Genomic DNA, 21,405 nt, shown 5'->3' on the forward strand with positions numbered 1-21,405 from the left:
GCAATAAGTTTCCTGTGTGAAACCATGGACTGGGGAAAGGATTAAATTAACAGATCTCAAAAAGTGGGCACTTCAGACTGGGGGTTCCATGTGAAATGGGAAACTACTAGCTAGTATAGCTTTACTGAAAATGAGCATGTCAGAGTGGGAGAGGTAGAATGGTTATGCAAAAACTCTCATATATGAGGCTTCAAAGCCCTAGTTTCAATCCCCAGCCCCACCCTAAGCCAGAGCTGAGCAGTACCTAGAAGCACAATTTGTAGTAGCCCAAACTTTGAAGCAACCTAGGTGTCCAACAACATATGAGTGGCTAAGAAAGTTGTAGTATATATTCACGATGGAATACTATTCAGCTATTAAGAATGATGAAGTCGCTTTCTTCACCTCATCTTGGATGGAGTTTGAAGGAATTATGTGAAGTGAGATAAGCCAGAAAGACCCAGGGCCCATGAATATGGGATGATCCCACTCATGATAGAACCTAGGAAACAAGAATACAAAGAGGTAAAAGTAAAAGTAAGGTAAAGTAAAACTTGAACTGGTTTGGTGTATTGCACCAAAGGAAAGGACTCTGGGGAAGGAGGACAGGGAGAAGGGTGAGTGTGGGTGGGGCTTTCAGATCCTGGTACCTGATGATGAACCTCATTTGCAGGTGAGAGTGTTTTGCAGACACTTATCTTGGTGTAATGAGAAATTGTAACCACGTGCTAACAACTGTACTGTAAGCCATTAGCCTCCCAATAAAAAAGGAAGAAAGAAGGAAAGAAAGCAAGGAGGAATTCAGGATTTTTGATGTCTGATTACCTGAATAGAACTCAAAATCCCTTAAGAGTAGGAAAAATCACACTCAATTGAGATACATAAAGATTCTCTTGAATATTTTTGTTAACTTGAAAGTTTTGCTTAGTTAACTTTTATAAGGGAAATTCATTAAATATGTAGTTTACTCCCCCCAAACAAGATAAAGTAATGAGAAATCAGTTACTGAGCATAATTTGTCTACTTTTCACAAGTTATTACTAAGAATCTTTAGAAGAGTCTACTAATAAACATGCCTTGTGACACATTGGCAAATTTACCATGAAGAATATACTTTTAAAGTTATAAAATGTATTTATAAGCCTGCTAATCTACAGAATATAAATAGAACAGACAATCCAGACTTATGTATTTTCCTAGAAACTAAAGTTCTAAGGATTATGCCTTATAATCAATGCATGTTATGAAAACTAATGGAAATTATAATAAAAATATGTGTGTAGAAAAGCTAGAAGTGTGTCTTTAGTTGGAGAGGTATAGGGAACAGGAAAAAAAAGAATTTGTTTAAAAGTGAGGCTGGCTAATTAAGACAAAGGGAAAAGCTGTGGGCCTCCATAAAACCTTGCCCTCGTTGTGGAACAATAATGGTAGGGACTGCTCTACTCTCCAAAAGGAGGCTGGGTCAACATACTCTGCCACTCCAGGAAGACTGGTTCTGAAGTGTGCCGGGCTAGCATGAGGGTGTTTCTTCCCAGGCATATGCTCTCTGGGTTGGAGAGAACTCGACCAGAGTCAACCTGGGCTGCTGCTTACTTGGCAATGCAGGAGAGAGGAACCAGGAACTCATGGCAGAGTGGGAACACAATGCAATGCCTTTATTGATCAGAGACAACGCCTTTATATCTTAGAAACTGGAAGTGGCAAATTGGAAAAGGAAATGGCTAGGAGAGGGGAGGGAGAAAAGAGCGAGAAGGTAGAAAGCTTCCATAGCAGCTGTTGCAAATGTTCTAACCAGTGGGATTAAATAATACTTTACAGGCAGGGTGGGTCTCAGGCAAAACAATGATTATGTAAATAGACCACAGCATCAAGCAATACAGCATGGAGCAGGGGGGAGCTGGCGTAATGCCTAGCAGAAGTGAAAGCAGCCTAGAATGCTCCTATCTTTAACCATGGAATGTGAGCTCATACCAACAGGGATGCAGAGGCTACACAGGCTACTGTGCTGAATATGGGCCCTTGGTCAGATCAATAGGGTTTATAGTCAATAGTATTTATATACTTATCCCATATTGGGAGCTACTCTCTTCCCGGATCAAGTTTTCTAGTCCTTCTTCCAACTATGACACCATCTCTCCAGACGATACCTTTAGCATACCCCTACATGTTAACTGTAGGGCTCTAACAAAAATTAGTAAAGTCATGGGCCCCTTGGAATACACCTAAAAGAGACCAACTAGCTTTTTTCAAAATGGAGACCTCCAAATCTCATCTGCTATATTCTTGCCTTTAGTTTCATGATTATTAATCAATTTGTTCTGCTTTATATTTTAATGCTTTTTAGCCACCAAGTTGCAGATGCTAACATGAACCCAGCCTGACTTCATCAATGTGTCCTAGAGCCTCCCCTCTCCAGAGCATTACCCCACTAGGGAACGACAGAAACAGGTTGGGAGTATGGATCAACCTTCCAAGACCCATATGCAGCAGAGAATCAGTTATAGCCACTAGCCTTTACATCTTCTGTACCCCATAATGATCCTCGGTCCATAGTTCCAGAAGGATAAAGAATAGGAAAGCTTCCAATGGAGGTGATAGGATGTGTAACTCTGGTGGTGGGAATTGTGTGGAATTGTGCCCATTTTACCCAGTGGATTTTTAATCATAATTAAATCAATTAAAAAAAACACAGGGCAAAACATGAATGTAAAAAAGAAGAGCTATAGGAAATATGTAAAAGAACAATAAATTCCAGGAAAATAATGTGTGGTGAATTTGAGTAAGATGAAAAAAATATCTATGTTGTGTCAGGAACTAGCTTATGTATAATACCACTGCTGAATGGCTTTCTCAGGCCAAAATTTTCATTGTTTATTTAAAAGAAATAAGGAGACAGACTGAGAGAGAAGATAGAGGAAGATAAATAAAGAGAGGAGAGACAATAAAACTTGGTTTACCATCCATAGAGCTCCTCTGGGGCTGTCCGTGGTGTTCCTTTGTAATGCTGGAGCTTGAGTCCACAACCTTGAACATGGAAGGAATATACTGTAGTGGGTAAGCTGTCTTAAAGTTCCTGAAATAAACTTTGCTGTCAAAAATACATGTATAAAACTAAATTATGATTTTTCTCTCTGTTAAAATGAGAGAATTTTCTTGGACTGTTGGTCTGCTTTTGATAACAGATTGTAAAATATTTCCCCCATTACCTTTTAGCTAATCAGCAAGAAAACCAATACATTTTATGTTATATCAAAATAAGTTTCTGTACTTCAGTTTTTATCATCATGTCTTTGCCTACTTAAGTAAACATAGTCAATCTTAAGGAGCTGAACTTTGCTCACAACGGTGTAAAAATTCCTTCCACCTTCTGCAACCCACAACAACCCTGGGTCCATACTCCCAGAGGGATAGAGAATGGGAAAGCTATCAGGGAAGAGGATGGGATATGGAGATCGGGTGGTGGGAATTGTGTGGAACTGTACCCCTCTTATCCTATGGTTTTGTTAGTCTCCTTTCTTAAATAAAAAAAAAAAATCTTGTTTTTAAAATATTTTATCACTTCAGATAAATGAATAACTAAATATTGTTTGAAAGTGATCTGAGTTCCTCTTTGAACATGTGTTTTTAAACTATTTGACATTTTAATGAATTCCCTAAGAATTTTGTTTTTCTTTTTTTTATCATTTCTTTTTTTTAATTTAAATTTTTTAAAATTTATTTAAGAAAGGAGACATTAACAAAACCATAGAATAAGAGAGGTACAATTCCACACAATTCCCATAGCCCGATCTACACATCCCACCCCCTCCCCTGATAGCCTTCCCATTCTCTATCTCTCTGGGAGTATGGATCCAGGGTTGTTGTGGGTTGCAAAGGGTGGAAGGTCTGGCTTCTGTAATTGCTTCCCCGCTGAACATGGGCATTGACTGGTTGGTCCATACTCCCAGTCTGTCTCTCTCTTTCCCTAGTAGGGTGGGGCTCTGAGGAAGTGGGGCTCTGAGGAAGTGGAGCTCCAGTATACATTGATGGGGTTGTCTGTCCAGGGAAATCTGATCAGCAAGGAAGTCTGGTGGCTGAAAAGAGAGTTAACATACAAAGCCAAACAAACTGTTGAACAATCATGGACCTAAAGACTGTAGTAGTGCAGACGAAGTTTTGGGGGTATTCCCTGCATGCTCTTGTGTACTTCTGCTTTCAGGTATATATTTTTCCTCTAGTTTATGGGCATGTGTGAACCTATGCTCTATCTCAGGGGACCTGGACTATATCTAGGTTTGGGGACTTTATTGGGGAGTGGAATACCGAGAATGGAATTAGAAAATACTATGAAAGGAAAGGTCTCACCTGAGTGATGAAGCTGAAGGGTTGTCATTCCTCACCTGAAGTCTCTGGTCACAGTCTGAAGTGAAGCATGCTGGGGTGGCACTTGTTGTGTTGATTAGGTTGCGATCCACGGATGCAATATTATTTGATTTGAATTGACAGCAGCATGCAGAAAAGTGGGTCCCACCCTAAGGTTCCAGGACTGGGGGAAATATAGGCCCTATAGTGGAAATGTGAGGTTCCTGTTGTCTTAGGGTTCAAGAAGACAATGGATAGTTATTGTTATCATCACATTATTTGGTGATAGGGTAAACTTTGGAAAGTCCCTTTAATAGGGTTTGGGGTATAGTACCCAGCATCTCATATAGCTGTGCTATCAGTTTCTTCTGTTCTCCCTGGTCTAGGCTTTTGGGAGAGAACATATCAAAGACAGCCTATGTATTAAAAAGACTCAGTCTGTGTTTTAAGAAGTTCTAGATATATCATCAGTTTTTTGCCTCTCATATTAATTAGTGATTTATATAATGTTTACACTTTAATAGGATTGTACATAAACACCACTCCCACCACCAAAAGATTGTGTCCCATCCCCACCACCCACCCCGCCCCCCAACCCTCCACCATGCCGGGAACCCCAGTGGTCATCCTCCCCTTCACCACAGTGTTCTTACATTGGTGCCCTGCTCTCAGTTTAATCAGATCCTGCTTTTAGTTTCCCTTTCTGTTCTTCTTTCTCAACTTCTGTTGATGAGTTGGGACATCCCATACTCATCTTTATCTTTCTGACTTAGCTGACTTAACATAATTGCTTCTAGCTCTGTCCAAGATGGGTCAGAGAAGGTGGGCTCATAATTCGTAATAGCTGCATAGAATTCCATTGTTTATATGTACTACAGCTTTCTCAGCCACTCATCTGCTGTTGGGCACCTTGGTTGCTTCCAGGTTTTAGCTATTATGAATTGTGCTGCTATGAACATAGATGTACACACATCTTTTTGGTTGGGCATTATGGAATCCTTGGGGTATATCCCCAGGAGAGGAAGGTCTATGTCTAGCCTTATAAGAGTTCTCCAGACTGCTGTCCAGAGAGGCTGGACCAATTTACATTCCCACCAGCAGTGTAGAAGGTTCCTCTGTCCCCACAGCCTCTCCAACATTTGTTGCTGCTGTCCTTTTTGATGTATGCCATTCTCACAGGAGTGAGGTGGTATCTTAGTGTTGTCTTAATTTGCATTTCTCTGACAATATGTGACCTAGAGCAGTTTTTCATATGTTAGTTAGCCTTTTGGATCTCCTCTGAGGTGAATGTTTTGTTCATACCCTCTGCCCATTTTTGGATGGGGTCATTTGCTTTTTTGGTGCTAAGTTTGCTGAGTTCTCTGTATATTTTTGTGATTAGTCTCTTGTCTGATGTTTGGCATGTGAAGATCTTCTGCCATTCTGTGAGGGGTCTCTTTGTGTGATAGTTTCTTTGGCTGTACAGAAGCTTTTCAATTTGATGTAGTCCCATTGGTTTGTTTCTGCTTTAGTCTTCCTTGCAATTGGGATTGTTTCATCAAAGATGGCCTTGAGGTTTAGGTGGAAAAGTGTTTCACCAATATTTTCCTCTAAGTATTTGATAGTTTCCCATCTGATATCCAGGTCTTTGATCCATTTGGAGTTGATTTTTGTTTTTGGTGAGATAAGATGGTTCAATTTCATTCTTCTGCATGTTACAACCCAGTTTTCCCAGCACCCTTTATTAATACTTTGGGCCCCCTTATCAAAAATTAGATGTCCATAGGTGTGGGGGTTTAGATATAGGCTTTCAATTCTGTTCCACTGGTCTGTGTGCCTATTTTTGTTCCAGTACCAGGCTGTTTTGACGATGATGGCATTATAATATAGTTTGAGATCTGGGAGTGTGATGCCTCCGTTTCTGTTTCTTTTCCTCAAGATAGTTTTGGCAATTCTAGGTGTTTTCTGGTTCCAGATAAATGATTGTAGTTTTTGTTCTATTTTCTTAAAGAAGCTTTGTTAAACTATGATGGTTATCGCATTAAATTTGTATATGGCTCTTGGGAGAATATTAATTTTGATAATATTTATTCTTCTGATCCATGAGCATGGGGTGTCTTTCCATTTCTTGGTATCAGTTTCTATTTCCTTGAAGAGTGACTCATAGTTTTCAGTATACAAGTCTTTCACTTCTTTGGTCAACTTTTTCCTGAAGGTTTTGTAGAATTCTTTTGTGAAGCCATCTGGTCCAGGACTTTTGTTGTTGGGGAGATTCTTAACAACAGTTTTGATTTCTTTGTCTGTGATTGGTGCATTTAGGTTTTGTAGTTCTTCTTGGTTCAGTTTTGGAAGGGCATATGCTTCTAGGAATTCTTCCATTTCTTTCAGATTTTCTAGTTTGATGGTGTATAGTTCTTCATGGAAGTCTCACATGATTTTCTGGATTTCTGTGGTGTCAGTTGTGATATCTCCTCTATCATTTACAATACTATGAATTTGAGTCTTCTCCCTTTTTTGTTTAGTGAGTCTGGCTAGGAGTTTGTCAATCTTGTTTAATTTTTCAAAGAACCAACATTTGGCTTCATTGATCTTCTGTATGGTTCTCTTATTTTCGATGTTGTTTATTTCTGCTCTAATTTTAGTGATTTCTGTCCTTCTGGTTGCTTTAATTTCCTTTGTTCCTCTTCCTCTAAGTCCTTAAGGTGTGCAGTAAGGTTGTTTATTTGGGTTTTTTCTTGTTGTTTAAGATGCGATTGTATGGCTATGAGTTTCCCTCTCAGTATTGCTTTAGCTGTGTCCCAAATATTTTGATAGCTTGTGTCTTCATTTTAATTTGTCTGCTGATAGTCTTATAGGTTTTTCCCCTGTATGTGATTTTTTGTTTTTCTCTTGCAGCTTTTAGGATCCTTTCTTTATCCTTCTTTTCATTGTGACTATGATGTGTCTTGGTGTCTTCAGGTCTGGGTTGATTCTGTTTGGGACTCTCTGGGCATCTTGGAACTTAATGTCCTTTCTGTTGTTAAGGTTTGGGAAGTTTTCTTCTATAATTTCCTCTAGAATGCTTGCTACCCCTTTCTCTCTTTCTTCCTCTGGCAGGCCAATTATACGAATGTTACTTCTTTTGAGATCATCCCATATGTCTCTGTTGTTGTTTTCAGTGTCTTTCAATCACTTTTTGAGCTCTTTCACCTCTTTATTAGTTTTCTCTAACTCATCCTCTGTCTGGCTAATTCTGTTTTCTGCTTCTGTTAGTCTGCTTTTCCTTCCCTTGGCTGCTTTTTTCATTACAGCTATTTCAGCTTTCAGTTCTCTAATTGCATCAAGGTAGTTAGTATTTTCCTTGAGGGTCTCATCTGTTGTTTTCCTAATACTGCTATTTGTTTCCTCCAAAGTTGTTTTCATTATTATGATTAATAAATTTATTATTTCTTGCATGCTTTTCTTTTTACTTTTTTTTCTTTTCTTTTTAAAGTTTATTTCTTTATTGGGGAATTAATGTTTTACATTCAATAGTAAATACAATAGTTTGTACATGCATAACATTCCCCAGTTTCCCATTTAACAATACAACCCCCACTATGTCATTTATCATCCTTCATGGACCTGTATTCTCCCCATCCACTCACCCCAGAGTCTTTTACTTTGATGCGATATGCCAATTACATTTCAGGTTCTACTTGTGCTTTCGTTTCTGATCTTGTTTTTCAACCTCTGCCTGAGAGTGAGATCATCCCATATTCATCCTTCTGTTTCTTTCTTTTTTTTTTTTTTGAGACCTGTAACATTTTATTTTTAAAAATGGACAGTTTCAAAATAGATCTAAATGTAACTTTTCCAAAATCACCAAATATTAGAGTGTAAAGAGGTTCCTTATGAAATACAAACTTTCATTCTTTGTTGCACTGCATCAGTGTTTTGCAAATACCTTGATGCAAAGGGAGTTTTAAGTTGCATCATGTTTAAAAACAAAACCAAACTGTTCAGAACTGAAATAGAATGAGTACATTCCAACAAAAGAAAGCTTCCCTCCATAAAAAACATATTCTCCTTTATATACAACACGCAAACACTCAAGAATTCGAGTTTTGATGTAACAAGGGAAAGAACTTCTAATACTTAAAAAGAAAAAAGTATTACAGATGCATGAAAGAGCAAAAGTTTAATGTACTAAAGACACTGTTGCTTGATGCACTTGATATCAACACTAGAGGTGACTTTTAAGATTTTCCAAAAAATTGCATTATAGTAACTCAGTACAATATTTTAAGCTGAGAGAGAGAGAGGAGAAAACCATCTTTATAACACATTTTCATAAACTCTTCTAAAGGCAGTAAACACATGCTCTGTTGATTTCCAGCACTTTCAGACCAGCCCAAAAGCCATTCTTCACGGGTCAAGCCTGCACATTTGTACTTGTAAGACTGTTTGCAGTGAGTCCTTGGCCTCATCTATTCTCAGATTGTGTGACTGACTGGCTTCCAGTCATCTCTTAACAGTAAACTTACTGGCAAAAGACCAGATAGATATTAAGGATCAGATTTAATTCTTGGGTATAAGCATGAAATTGTTATTGATAGCATTTAGTAGCTAGTATAAACCAAGTAACCCAAGATAACAATGAAGTCTAGTATATGATAGCAGACAAGAACAATAAGTTTGTTTTGTTTACAGGAAAAACCAACATTAATAATAGACTCTATAGAAACTAACACTTAAAGTTTTATCATTATAGCAAACCAAACAAGTTGAGCTTCAAAGTGACCAAAATTTTAACTTGTAGGTGGAATATTCTGCTGCATTTTTGACATTACATCACAACTTATAGTATATAACCATCAGAGAAGTCTTACCGCTAGGTTGACACAGCAAACTAATTCCTCTTACCCCTCCAGAGTGGATGGGGGTGGGGGAATGACTGTTTTCTCATCATTATAGTCTAAACTTTATAAAGCAAGGCTACAATGTAACTCTTATCTTTCATTTTTCTTTGTCACATATATAAGGATTTTTTTTTTTCTTTATGAAGCTATATACTGTTTGGTATAGCAAGCTTAAGAACTTACAGACTTTTTAACTTTACAAGGAAGAAGTCTGGGAATATTAATTTCACTATCAAAATATCTAAGGGATACATTTTAAGAATTTTAATTTTTGTAAATGTCATTTGAAAAACTCTTAGTGGACACTAGATAATACTACAAATCGCTTAAAACACTATGCCTGCTCCTGGGTGCCATCTTGAGCCTGCTCCTCACATTGTGCTTGTTTCATTTACTAACCTCACTGCAGGAGTAATTTCTACACCTTGAAATACTTTCTCCAAGGCCCTATTAGATAACTTTGTCAACAGGCATTATCACTTCTATCTTAATGCAAGGGGCCAAAATTCTTGTTAAAAGTTCAGCACTAAAGATTCACAGCCCTAGCAAATTCACCTGAGAGCATCTGCAAAATGAACCAAGTCCCACATATTCCAATAAATCTCAAAACTTTCAAACTGTAGTTCTAATAATTTTAATATCTCTAATGAAACATTAACTACATTTGTTACATCAACACTACAAAAAGGTAAATGATAGGATGGCAACAAAGGGACCAACTTAGTATTTATGAAGACCAAGGTTTATCATGGCAGAGTATAAAGACTGGGCTAGGGCAATGTGGTTCTAAAGACCACTGTCATAAAAATGATCAACTTCTAGCTTTTCCTCTTTCTGCTGCATGAGGTACCAAAGAAGGAGAATTGTTCTGGCTAGGCAAACAATTAAATCTTATAGAACAGGTTGGTAGAATCCCTGGTTTTCTTTCAGGGAGTTATTTATACACATTAAAAAAAAAAAACTTCAAAAATAAAAACATCTAGCCTTGTGAATATTTTGAAAGAAAGTTTCTTGAATTTCTGTGATAAACTCTTCAAGCAATTCAACTTTTAAAACAGCGTCACCTCTAAGAAGTCCCTTTGACTTGGCGTCTATCCTAGGGTTACAAAGCGACTTCCTCTTTTGTTGAACGTGAGAGCGGCGCTCTGCTCCTTTAGGATCCCAAATCGCTCATTCAGAGTCATCCCCGTCTGTTTTCCAACACTATTTATGTCAAATTGTAGGAGAACACCTTTAGGAACTTTCTTTACATCTGATTGCTCCCGTTTTGTCAAGAATGAGGGAACAGCAGTACGAGTTAATCGTGGCTTCTGAGTTACTGGGCACTGCACTGCTCCAGGATTGTCAATGGAGACAGTCAATATTCCTCCATTTGTGGTAGAAGTCCGCCATGGACGAGCTCTCTTTACTACGACATCATTCATCAGCTGCTCTGTGTTCACCTGGGCCTGAACCTTCAGCCCTCTTCTGAAAAGAAAAGTTGCCTGGCGACTGTCTTTCTGATGACTTAATTTATTTCCACTCCTGGTAAAATTGGCTGGAATGTTATTTTTTCTATTTAGCTGGTTAGATCTCTTAAGAACTGTAACTGGTTTCCTCTGCACTTCATTTTGTCTAAGAAGATTTGCCTTCCTCTTTAACACTGGAAAATATCGTTCTATATTCTTGTCACTCAGAGGTGGCCGATTCATAGGACTAACCCCTTTCCGAATCCCAGCTGCTTTTCTAGCCGCAAGACCAGTTATAACTCCGTAAGGACGTCTCTTTCCTGGCACTACTCTTCCTCTCCGGCTTAGAGTGTTCTTACCAAAACCAGAATTCTGCTGGACACCCCACCGAACTCTCATTCTAAATTGCCTAGCACCATTTTGCTGAAGTCTTCTATTTAGTCTTGAGAAAGTCTGCTTCTTTCCTTCCTTTTGATTCAATTTAATGATATCATCCAGAGACATATTGATTTTGTCAAGGTTTTCATTGCTCCGGCCTTTCGCTGGAGGAGACTATGTGGCCGCCGCGCCCACCAAGCGGCTGCCAAACTGGCTCATGGCTGCTGACGTTGGACCACAGCGGTCAGCCAGGGTGGCCGGACACAGCAGGCCGCCTCCTCCCGCACACCCAGAACGATCCTTCTGTTTCTAACTTATTTCACATAACATGGATTTTTCAAGGTCCATCCAAGATCGGCTGAAAACGGTGAAGCCACCATTTTTTTACAGCTGAGTAGTATTCCATTGTGTATATATACCACAACGTGCTCAGCCACTCATCTGTTGTTGGACACCTGGGTTGCTTCCAGGTTTTGGCTATTACAAATTGTGCTGCCAAGAACATATGTGTACACAGATCTTTTTGGATGGATGTGTTGGGTTCCTTAGGATATATCCCCTGGAGAGGAATTGCAGGGTCATAGGGTAGGTCCATTTCTAGCCTTCTGAGAGTTCTCCAGACTGTTCTCCACAGAGGCTGTACCAATTGACATTCCCACCAGCAGTGTAGGAGGGTTCCTTTGACCCCACACTCTCTCCAGCATTTGCTGGTGTTACCTTTTCTGATGTATGCCATTCTCACAGGAGTGAAGTGATATCTCATTGTTGTCTTTATTTGCATTTCTCTGACAATCAGAGACTTGGAGCATTTTTTCATGTGTTTATCAGCCTTTTGGATCTCTTCTGTGGTGAATATTCTGTCCAAGTCCTCCCCCCATTTTTGGATGGGGTTATTTGTTGTCTTGTTGAGTCTGGCAAGCTCTTATCTGATATATGGCATGTAAAGATCTCCCATTCTGTGAGGGGTCTCTTGGTTTGGGTAGTGGTTTATTTTGCTGTGAAGAAGCTTTTTAATTTGATGTAGTCCCATAGGTTTATACTTGCCTTAGTCTTCTTTGTAATTGGATTCATTTCATTGAAAATGTCTTTAAAATTTATGCAGAAAAGAGTTCTGACAATATTTTCCTCTAAGTATCTGATAGTTCCTGGTCTAAAATCCAAGTCCTTGATCCACTTGGAATTGACTTTTGTATTTGGTAAAATACAGTGATTCAGTTTCATTCTTCTGCATGTTTCAACCCATTGTTTCCAACACCATTTATTGAAGAGACTCTGCTTTCCCCATTGAATAGTCTGGGCTCCTTTGTCAAGGATTAGATGACCATAGGTGTGGGGCCTCATTTCTGGGCTCTCAATTCTATTCCACTGGTCAGTGGGTCTATTCATCTTTCAGTACCAAGCAGTTTTGATGACAATGGCTCTATAATACAGTGTGAAATCTGGGAGTGTGATGCCTCCGGCTCTTCTTTTTTCTCAAGATTGTTTTGGCAATTCTAGGTCTTTTCTGGTTCCAGATAAACATTTGTAGCATTTGTTCTATTCTCCTAAAAAATGTGCTTGGGATCTTGATGGGGATAGCATTAAATTTGTAGATGGCTCTGGGTAATGTATTCATTTTGATGATGTTAATTCTTCCAACCTATGAACATGGAATATCTTTCCACTTTTTTGTGTCTTTCTCTATTTCCTTGAATAGTGACTCATAATTTTCTATATACAAGTCTTTCACTTCCTTGGTTAGATTTACTCCTAGATATTTTATTGTTTTTGTTGCTATAGTAAAAGGAATTGATTTCTTGATTTCATCTTCTTCTATCTTAGTGTTTGCATAGAGGAATGCCACTGACTTTTGAATGTTAATTTTATAGCCTGACAGATTACTGTATTGCCTGATGATTTCCAGAAGCTTCTTTCTGGATTCCTTAGGTTTTTCCGTGTATACTATCATGTCATCTGCAAATAAGGAGAGTTTGACTTCTTCTCTTCCAATCTGTATCCCTTTAATTCCTTGCTCCTGCCTGATTACTATGGCAAGAACTTCCAACACTATGTTGACTAGTAATGGTGATAGTGGGCAGCCCTGTCTAGTACCTGATCTGAGTGGAAATGCTTCCAGTTTTTTATCATTGAGTATGATGTTGGCTGTAGGTTTGCTATATATCGACTCCACTATCTTCAGGAATTTTCCATCAATTCCCATTTTTTGTAGTGTTTTGTTCATTAAGGGATGTTGTATTTTGTCAAAGGCTTTCTCTGCATCTATTGATATGACCATGTGGTTTTTGGTCTTGCTTTTGTTGATGTGGTGGATCACATTGATTGATTTACATATACTAAACCAACCTTGTATGCCTGGGATAAACTCCACTTGGTCATGATGAACAATCTTTTTGATATACTGCTGTATCTGGTTGGCTAGAATTTTGTTCAATATTTTCGCATCTATGTTCATCAGAGATATTGATCTTTAGTTTTCTTTTTTGGTTGTGTCCCTGTCTGCTTTTGGTATCAGAGTGATGTTGGCTTCATAGAAATTGGCAGGGAATATTCCAGTGTCTTCAATCTTCTGGTGACTTTTAAAAGTAGAGGTATTAGTTCTTCTTTGAACTAATTTTTTTAAAAGTAGAGGTATTAGTCCTTCTTCCCTGAGGTGGAGCTCAGTGGTTTAAAAGCCTTTTTTTTTTCTTCCCTGTAGGTTATGGGAGCCTGAGTGCTTTTAAACTATCAATAGGCTTCAGCCTAATCACTGACTCCTGGCCAAGAGATAAAGCAGGGTGTGGCAGAAATAATCCAGTGGTTATGCAAAGAGACTCTCCCAGCCACTCAGCTATGCCACGGAGGTGTAGGTCTTCTCCTGAGTTTCTTCGTTAGATCTCTGTCCCCTGGTGTCCCTCCCTGTCCCTGCTCCAGATTCTGAGGGCAGTAGCAATGGAGACTCAGAGTTGCACTTGATGAGTCTTTGGGGAGTCCTCTCCTCCCTTCATCTGTCCCCTTGTTGGTGCAGCAGACTGGAGGTGGTGTCTCAACTGATAAACTGCTGGACTGTTAGCAGTCACTTAATCTCTCCTTAGGCTCCTCTCTCCTCTCTGTCACCAGCCACACGTGTTTGTACTCACCAGTGATTTAGTGGGTTCCTGTGGTCATTCTAGTCCTGTCTTGTTTTGGTCCCGGGTGGTCTCCTTTGGTATTCCTAGTTGATCTGGGAGAGGAGCGTGCATGCTTTTCTTATTATGGTTACTTCTGGCTCATTTGTAGTTTCTTCTAGGCTCTTGTCTCAATCACTGTATTAGCAGTTTTATTTGCTCTTGATCTACCCAATTTATGTGTTTTTTATTTTTATTTTCTGTTGTTCCTCAGTTGCTTTGTTTTATGTAGAAGCCACACTATACTAAATACCTTTATGACAAATGCAATCACCACCCTCAGAAATTACAATAGTAACTAAAGCAATGACTGAAGCAGTTTAACCAATACCAGTTAATCCTACAATGTCTCCAGTTTAAGAAAAAATAGCAACCAAATCTAAATGAAAAAGAAAGAGAAAGGAAAAAAAGGGATAGCAGGAATAGACAATTATGTAAAACTACTGTCCACTGTGGATTCTATGGGTAGCAAGAGGGGAAGGGAAGTAGAGCAGAGACACACACAAAAAGAGTCCACTCTGAGTCAGATTTCTTCCCTGAAATAGTTCACAAATAAGTATCAGTGAATTCAGAAGGTAGAGGGAGGAGGAAGGGAGAAAGGAAGACAGGGGAAAAAATAGAGAAAAGAAATAAAGAAGGAAACAGAAAAAAAGCAGTGAAAGGAGAGTTGTATATATATATTTTTAATTGGCTTGGAGGTGGGAGAAGTGCGATAGTGTATAGAGGAGGTATGAAAAATGAGACAAGTTTCTCTCACAGTGGGTGATTAATTATTGTAGTCTAGCAATGGAAAGTATACTAAGAGTTAATTTTGGTCACCTGAAGGGGGGAGGGATATGTATGTATATATAATAGTATTTGTAAAATAGAACAGAGTAAAAAGCCCAAGCAGTGGGTCTACAGCTTAGACAGCTCCCTGTTAGCCTATGTACATTTAGTCTAGACAACTGATTGAGAAAGAAAACACAATACAAAACAAATGTGAAAAAAAACAAAAGAAAAAAAACTTTCAAGCAGGCTGGGTGAGCCTTGCTTGATTAGCTAATTGTCACTTGAATGGGTTAGCACAGTCAACGGCCACGCCTTTCCCGCTACGAGACAAGTTCTCAAGATCTTCCCGCACAGTCATCACTGCCCAGCTATCATCCACATTGGTCTCCAGCTCCCACTGATTCTGTGCTCGGAGAAACTAAGATGGAACTTTCGGAAAGCAAACTGGCGTCTGTTCAGTGATCTTACCAATAAATCTATTCCTGCAATTCCAATTAACTCTATCCGCTCTGAAGATTCCTACAGGCGCTTCCGCCAAGCCATCTTCAAAGCAGCTTCCCAAGCCATTCCTCGTGGGAGACGTGCTAACTATACACCTTGTCTTGATGCTGAATGCGAGCAACTACTAAAGCAGTATGATGAGTCAGGTGACCCAGATGTGGCTGACCATCTCATTGCCTCCCTGGATGCAGCACGCCAAGCCCACTGGCAACAACTCACGGAAAGTCTGAACTTCACCCACTCAAGTAGAAAGGCCTGGAAGCTTCTTCACAGACTGGGTGCCGGTAGCCAACCCCCTCCCATCTCCCATCCTCCCGTATCTCCAAACTCAGTGGCCAGTCACATAACTCAAGCTGGACGCGCTAAGATCGACCCAGTCTGGAAAAGAGAAATTTCCCAAGAGTGGTCATCCCACTTCCGGTTATCTTGCCCATCTCCAAAAATCTCTCCCTTTACACTGTCTGAACTGGAAGACGCTTTGAAGAGGGTTAAACCGGGAATAGCTGCTGGCTATGATAACATCACCCCAGAACTCATTCTTAACCTGGGCCCCGCGGCAAAGAAGTGGCTCACTTCATTCCTGTCCCACATCTTGGAATCTGAGTCTATGCCCAAAGTTTGGCGTCGTGCGAAGATTATAGCGGTTTTGAAACCAAAGAAAGACCCAACACTGGCCGCCAGCTATAGACCAATTTCTCTCCTCTCCATGTGTTACAAACTCCTTGAGAGGCTGCTTCTGTCACGTATTTCTCATCTTACAGAGAAATTCCTATCACCCGCCCAGGCTGGTTTCCGCCCAAGAAGATCTACCTGCGAACAAGCCCTGGCCCTCTCAACTTACATTGAAAATGCATTCCAGAAGAATTTAAAGACAGGTGCTGTCTTTGTTGATCTCACAGCAGCCTATGACATGGTCTGGCACCGTGGTCTCCTAGTCAAGATCTCAAGATGCCTGCCTCCATGAGTGGCCAACACTATATCATTTCTTCTCCAAAACAGAAGATTCCGGGTACATCTGGGTGACAAGTCTAGCAGATGGAGACTTGTCTCAAGTGGCCACCCCCAGGGCTCTGTTCTGGCTCCTATGCTATTTAATATTTACATCAATGACCTCCCAGACACTTCTTCAAGGAAGTTCATCTGCGCCAATGACATCTGCTGTGCAACTCAGGCATCCAAGTTCGACATCCTCGAGGAAACACTCACGAAAGACATGTCTCTGATATCTGATTACTGTAAAAAATGGTGACTAATCCCTAGCACTGCAAAAACGGTATCATCTGTTTTCCATCTACACCATGCCTCGGCCTCGCGTGAGCTTAATGTGCAGCTTGGTGATACGAGAATACGGCATGAAGCCCAGCCAGTCTATTTTGGCGTTATTCTCGATTGCACTCTGTCATTTCACAAACATCTCATAAAAACTGCAGCAAAGGTGGGCGTGAGGAATAACATCATTGCAAGACTGGCCAGCTCCTCATGGGGCGCGAGCATTTCCACACTACGATCATCATCTCTGGCATTATGCTATTCCACTGCAGAATACTGTGCCCCAGTATGGTTCCGTAGCCCCCATGTCCACTTGGTCGATTCCAAATTATATTCCTCCATGAGGATAATTTCTGGAACCATCCGTTCCACCCCAGTTCCATGGCTGCCAGTTCTTAGCAACATCGCCCCGCCAGATATTCGTCAGGATGCGGCATCATCTAAGTTCATATCCCACATCTACGCTCGACCAGACCTGTCAATATACGCGGATATCTTTGCCCACCCTGTTCAACGCTTGACGTCTCGTCACCCAATCTGGTCCCCTATGCCTACACTGAACTTCTCTGTTCCAGTCTCTTGGAAACAGAGCTGGCAGTCAGCTGAAGTAAAGAACAAACACCTCATCACAGACCCCTGCAAGCGTCAACCTGGCTTTGACCTAGCACGTTATGATTGGGCTCTCCTCAATCGCTATCGAACAGGCCATGGCCGCACTGGCAGCTATATTCCATCGCTGGGGAGCCAGAGACGACCCAAACTGCCCCTGCGGCTACAGACAGACTATGACCCACATAGTCAACGACTGCCACCTCTCCAGATTCAAAGGAGGTCTCGAAACTTTACATCAGGCTCAACCTGATGCTGTTGACTGGCTACGGAAGAAGGGCAAACGCTAGAAGAAGAACTTGAATGGGTCTAAGTCCCTTACTCAGAGGAACAACAGAAATAGCCTAGAAATTTGGAAGCAGGGTTTAATGGCACCCTGGTGGGCCAGGAATCTTGGTAAAGAAAGGAGCTCCACAGGGAGCCTGCTAGCAGCAGCTCCCTACCCCCAGGGACTGATTATGGGGAGAGGGGGGCTGAGAGAAATAATCAAGAAATTTCCTTTATTTTTGCTGTAATTTTTAACCCAAACTGAATTATAATCACCTCCCTGGTATACCTTTAGGATGCCTCCTTGCTTGTCCCGCTGAAGGCCAGGATTTCAAGGCTTTCTAGCAATTGATATCAGAGCCCATGGGTGCTGCTACATTACAGTTGCCATCTTGGCTCCACCTCTCCCCAAAAATTTAACACTAAAATTTGACTTCCTTGAACTGGAGACACATCAGAAGGTTACTGGTATATATTAGGAAATTTGTTCTCTCTCTAACAAACAAACAAACAAAAAAATAGAGCAAGAGAGAGACAGAGACTAAATTAGGCTTATTTGGTATCTTTTTTTTTTAAAAAAACTATTTTTTAATTAAGAAAGGAGACATTAACAAATGCTGGTCCAGGCTGAGCTAGCTTTGCGGTCAGGAGATAGAGATAACCTGGGACTCATGGCTAAGTGGAGAGCAGTATTTCTTTATTGATGAGTGGGGAATTGGTACAACAAACTGTCTTATCACAACACAATTCTGTCCTGCATCTCTCTCCTCCTCCAGAACAGTCAGGAACCAAGGAAGTACATAGGGGGCGGGGAGAAGAAAGAAGCGCGAACCAGTGATGACTAAACCAAATATCCCAGAGGTGGGGGGGAAGACCAAACCAATATCCCAGAGGCAGGGGGGCGCCCAGCCAACAGTGGACATGCAAACAGGACACAAAGCAAGCAACACAAGTGAACTCAATGTGATGATAAAATCAGAAGGCTTCACAAGCAGAATCTAGAAGCATACCAATAAACAAAACCATAGGATAGGAGGGGTACAACTCCATACAATTCTGCCACCCAATCTCCATATCCCATCCCCTCCCCTGATAGCTTTCCCATTTTCTATCACTATGGGAGCATGGATCCAGGGTCATTGTGGGTTGCAGAAGGTGGAAGGTCTGGCTTCTGTAATTGCTTCCCCGCTGAACATGGACATTGGCTGGTAGGTCCATACTCCCAGTTTGCCTCTCTATTTCCCTAGTATGGTGGGTTTCTGGGGAAGTGGAGCTCCAGGACACATTGGTAAGGTCTTCAGTCCAGGGAAGCCTGGCCGGCATCCTGATGGCATCTGGAACCTGGTGGCTGAAAAGAGAGTTAACATACAAAGCCAAACAAATTGTTGAAGAATCATGGAACTGAAGGTTGGAATAGCGGAGATGAAGTGTTTGGTGGGTACTCTAGTGTATGGTTGGGTGTTATGGAGTCCTTGGGGTATATTCCCAGGAGAGGAATTACTGGATCATATGGAAGGTCCATGTATAGCCTCGTAAGAGTTCTCCAGACTGCTCTCCACAGTGGCTGGACCAATTTATATTCCCACCGGCAATGCAAAAGTGTTCCTCAGTCCCACAGCCTCTCCAGCATTTGTTGATGGTGTCCTTTTTGATGTATGCCATTCTCACAGGAATGAGGTATCTCAATGTTGTCTTAATTTGCATTTCTCTGACAATCAGTGACCTGGAGCAGTTTCTCATATGTGTGTTAGCCTTTTGGATCTCATCTGAGGTGAATATTTTGTTCATATCCTCTGCCCCTTTTTGGATGGGGTCATTTGCTTTTTTGTTGCTAAGTTTGCTGAGCTCTTTGTATATTTTGGTTATTAGTCTCTTGTCTGATGTATGGCATGTGAAGATCTTATCCCATTCTGTGAGGGGTCTGTTTGTTTAATAGTTTCTTTGGATGTGCAGAAACTTTTCAATTTGATGTAGTCTCACTGGTTTGTTTTTGCTTTAGTTTTCCTTGCAATTGGGTTTGTTTCATTAAAGATGTCCTTGAGGTTTAGGTGGGAAAGTATTTTACCAATGTATTCCTCTAAGTATTTGATTTTTTCTGGTCTAACATCCAGGCCATTGTGATCCATTTGGAGTTGATTTTTGTTTCTGGCAAGATAAAGTGGTTCAATTTCATTCTTCTGCATGTTTCTCCCCAGTTTTCCCAGCACCATTTATTGAAGAGAGCCTCCTTCCTAAATTTAATATTTTGGGCCCCTTATCAAAGATTAGATGTCCATAGGTGTGGTAATTTATTTCTGGGCTTTCAATTCTATTCCACTGGTCTGTGTGCCTATTTTTCTTCTAGTACCATGCTGTTTTGATGATAATGGCTGTTGGTATGTTTCATCTTGGTTTGGTCTCCTTTACCCACCTCTGGGAGAATTGGTTTGGCCCATGCTAGTTTTGTGCCTCATTTTATCCCCACCCCCTATGCTAAGTAGTGCCAGAATTCTTGGCGTGGCCACATGAGGAGGAGGCAGGAGAGATCTGTGTGGTGATTAGTATGGGTTAGTTTATGAATCGTTGTTTGTGAATAAAGAAATATAGCTTCACTGCCCAGCCATGTGTCTCTGGGCTTTTCTGTCTACCACCGTGAAGCTAGCTCGGCATGCTGGAGCCCCGAACTCTAACGACAAATGGTGCCTACGTGGACCTGACCTGTGCATCTTTCAGATAAGTGAAGAAAATTTGGCTACCTATGCACTATGGCCTTCTCTTCTGCTTGTGAAGAGATCTCCAAAGGCCTCTGCTTTTTCTTCCTAAGACTGTTTCACTGTTTCTGGAACATTTATCTCTGGACCACTCTGTGTTTTCTGCCCAACACCAGCTGGCAAGAGCCCAACGCCAGCCCACATGAGCTGGCTTTCCGCTGCGTGGTGTGGGGCATTGGGCATGGACTCCCGACACGCTGCTCGGATGCCAGGAGCAGGGCGACAGACATGGTGGGCAAGGCCTCTCATGGCTGCTGCCCTGGGGCACCTCAGCCTGCACCTTCTGCATGGCTGGCCAGCCCGCCCTCCTGCTATGATGTCTGGACAGATCCCACACCACCTGGAGACTGCGGGCTCCCTGCCGAAACTGGGCCTCCTGCAAGAGATCCCCAGCTTGGGTCTGAAGGCAGACGAGCTAGAATATGCAGAGATTGGTCCAGAGATTGCAACCTACAATTCCTAGAAGTGAAGCTGCATGGGAGGCCACCTCTGGATGGTGACCCCCCCCTCAACAACTAAGACAGTATAGATCTAAACTCGTGTTTAAAATGACATGTCTTCGTAACAAAGGTTTCTCTCCTTGTGTATTAAAGACCATGTTTATGTGTGTGTTTAAAGTCTGGTAAACATTAACTTTAAGGTTAAAAATGTAACTTTAAGGCTATATTCTTACCAGAGTTAAATGAAAAAGGTTTTCAACATAGTTCTCATAAAGGTAAAATTAACTTACATTTAAAGTCTGAGTTAAAAATTAGTTAAAAATCAATATATTTTAACTAAGTTAGTCTAAAAAAAAAAACTTGTGCACACCTAGGGTGTGTCTCCATCTTGAATGGGTGTAACAAAAGGTTAAAAAGATGCTGTTGATATGTAAAACTCTCAAATTCCTTCTCAATTAAAAACGTTAGATTGCACTATGTTTATGCTAATGATTGTAATAGAGTTATCAATTGTGATAAACTTCTAACTTGCTACAAGATTTGTTTCATAGTAAGTAAATTGCAGCTGTCAAGTTCTCTACAGAAAAGTGGAATTCCAGCAGCTGACCTTCCTCATACAACGTTCCACCCCCTGGCATTCTTCAGTGGAC

General features: G+C 40.8%; 1 protein-coding gene across 1 annotated transcript; it reads right to left on the reverse strand.

Annotated features, from left to right (window-relative positions):
- Nucleotides 1-9,797: 9,797 nt before the first annotated feature.
- Nucleotides 9,798-11,258, reverse strand: LOC103117810 (UAP56-interacting factor). The gene has a single exon (XM_060194285.1). It carries the CDS (start codon nucleotides 11,129-11,131, stop codon nucleotides 10,271-10,273), a length of 861 nt encoding a protein of 286 aa, XP_060050268.1. The 5' UTR covers nucleotides 11,132-11,258; the 3' UTR covers nucleotides 9,798-10,270.
- Nucleotides 11,259-21,405: the final 10,147 nt, after the last annotated feature.

Source organism: Erinaceus europaeus, chromosome 7 (assembly GCF_950295315.1).
Source record: "Erinaceus europaeus chromosome 7, mEriEur2.1, whole genome shotgun sequence".
NCBI lineage: Eukaryota > Metazoa > Chordata > Mammalia > Eulipotyphla > Erinaceidae > Erinaceus > Erinaceus europaeus.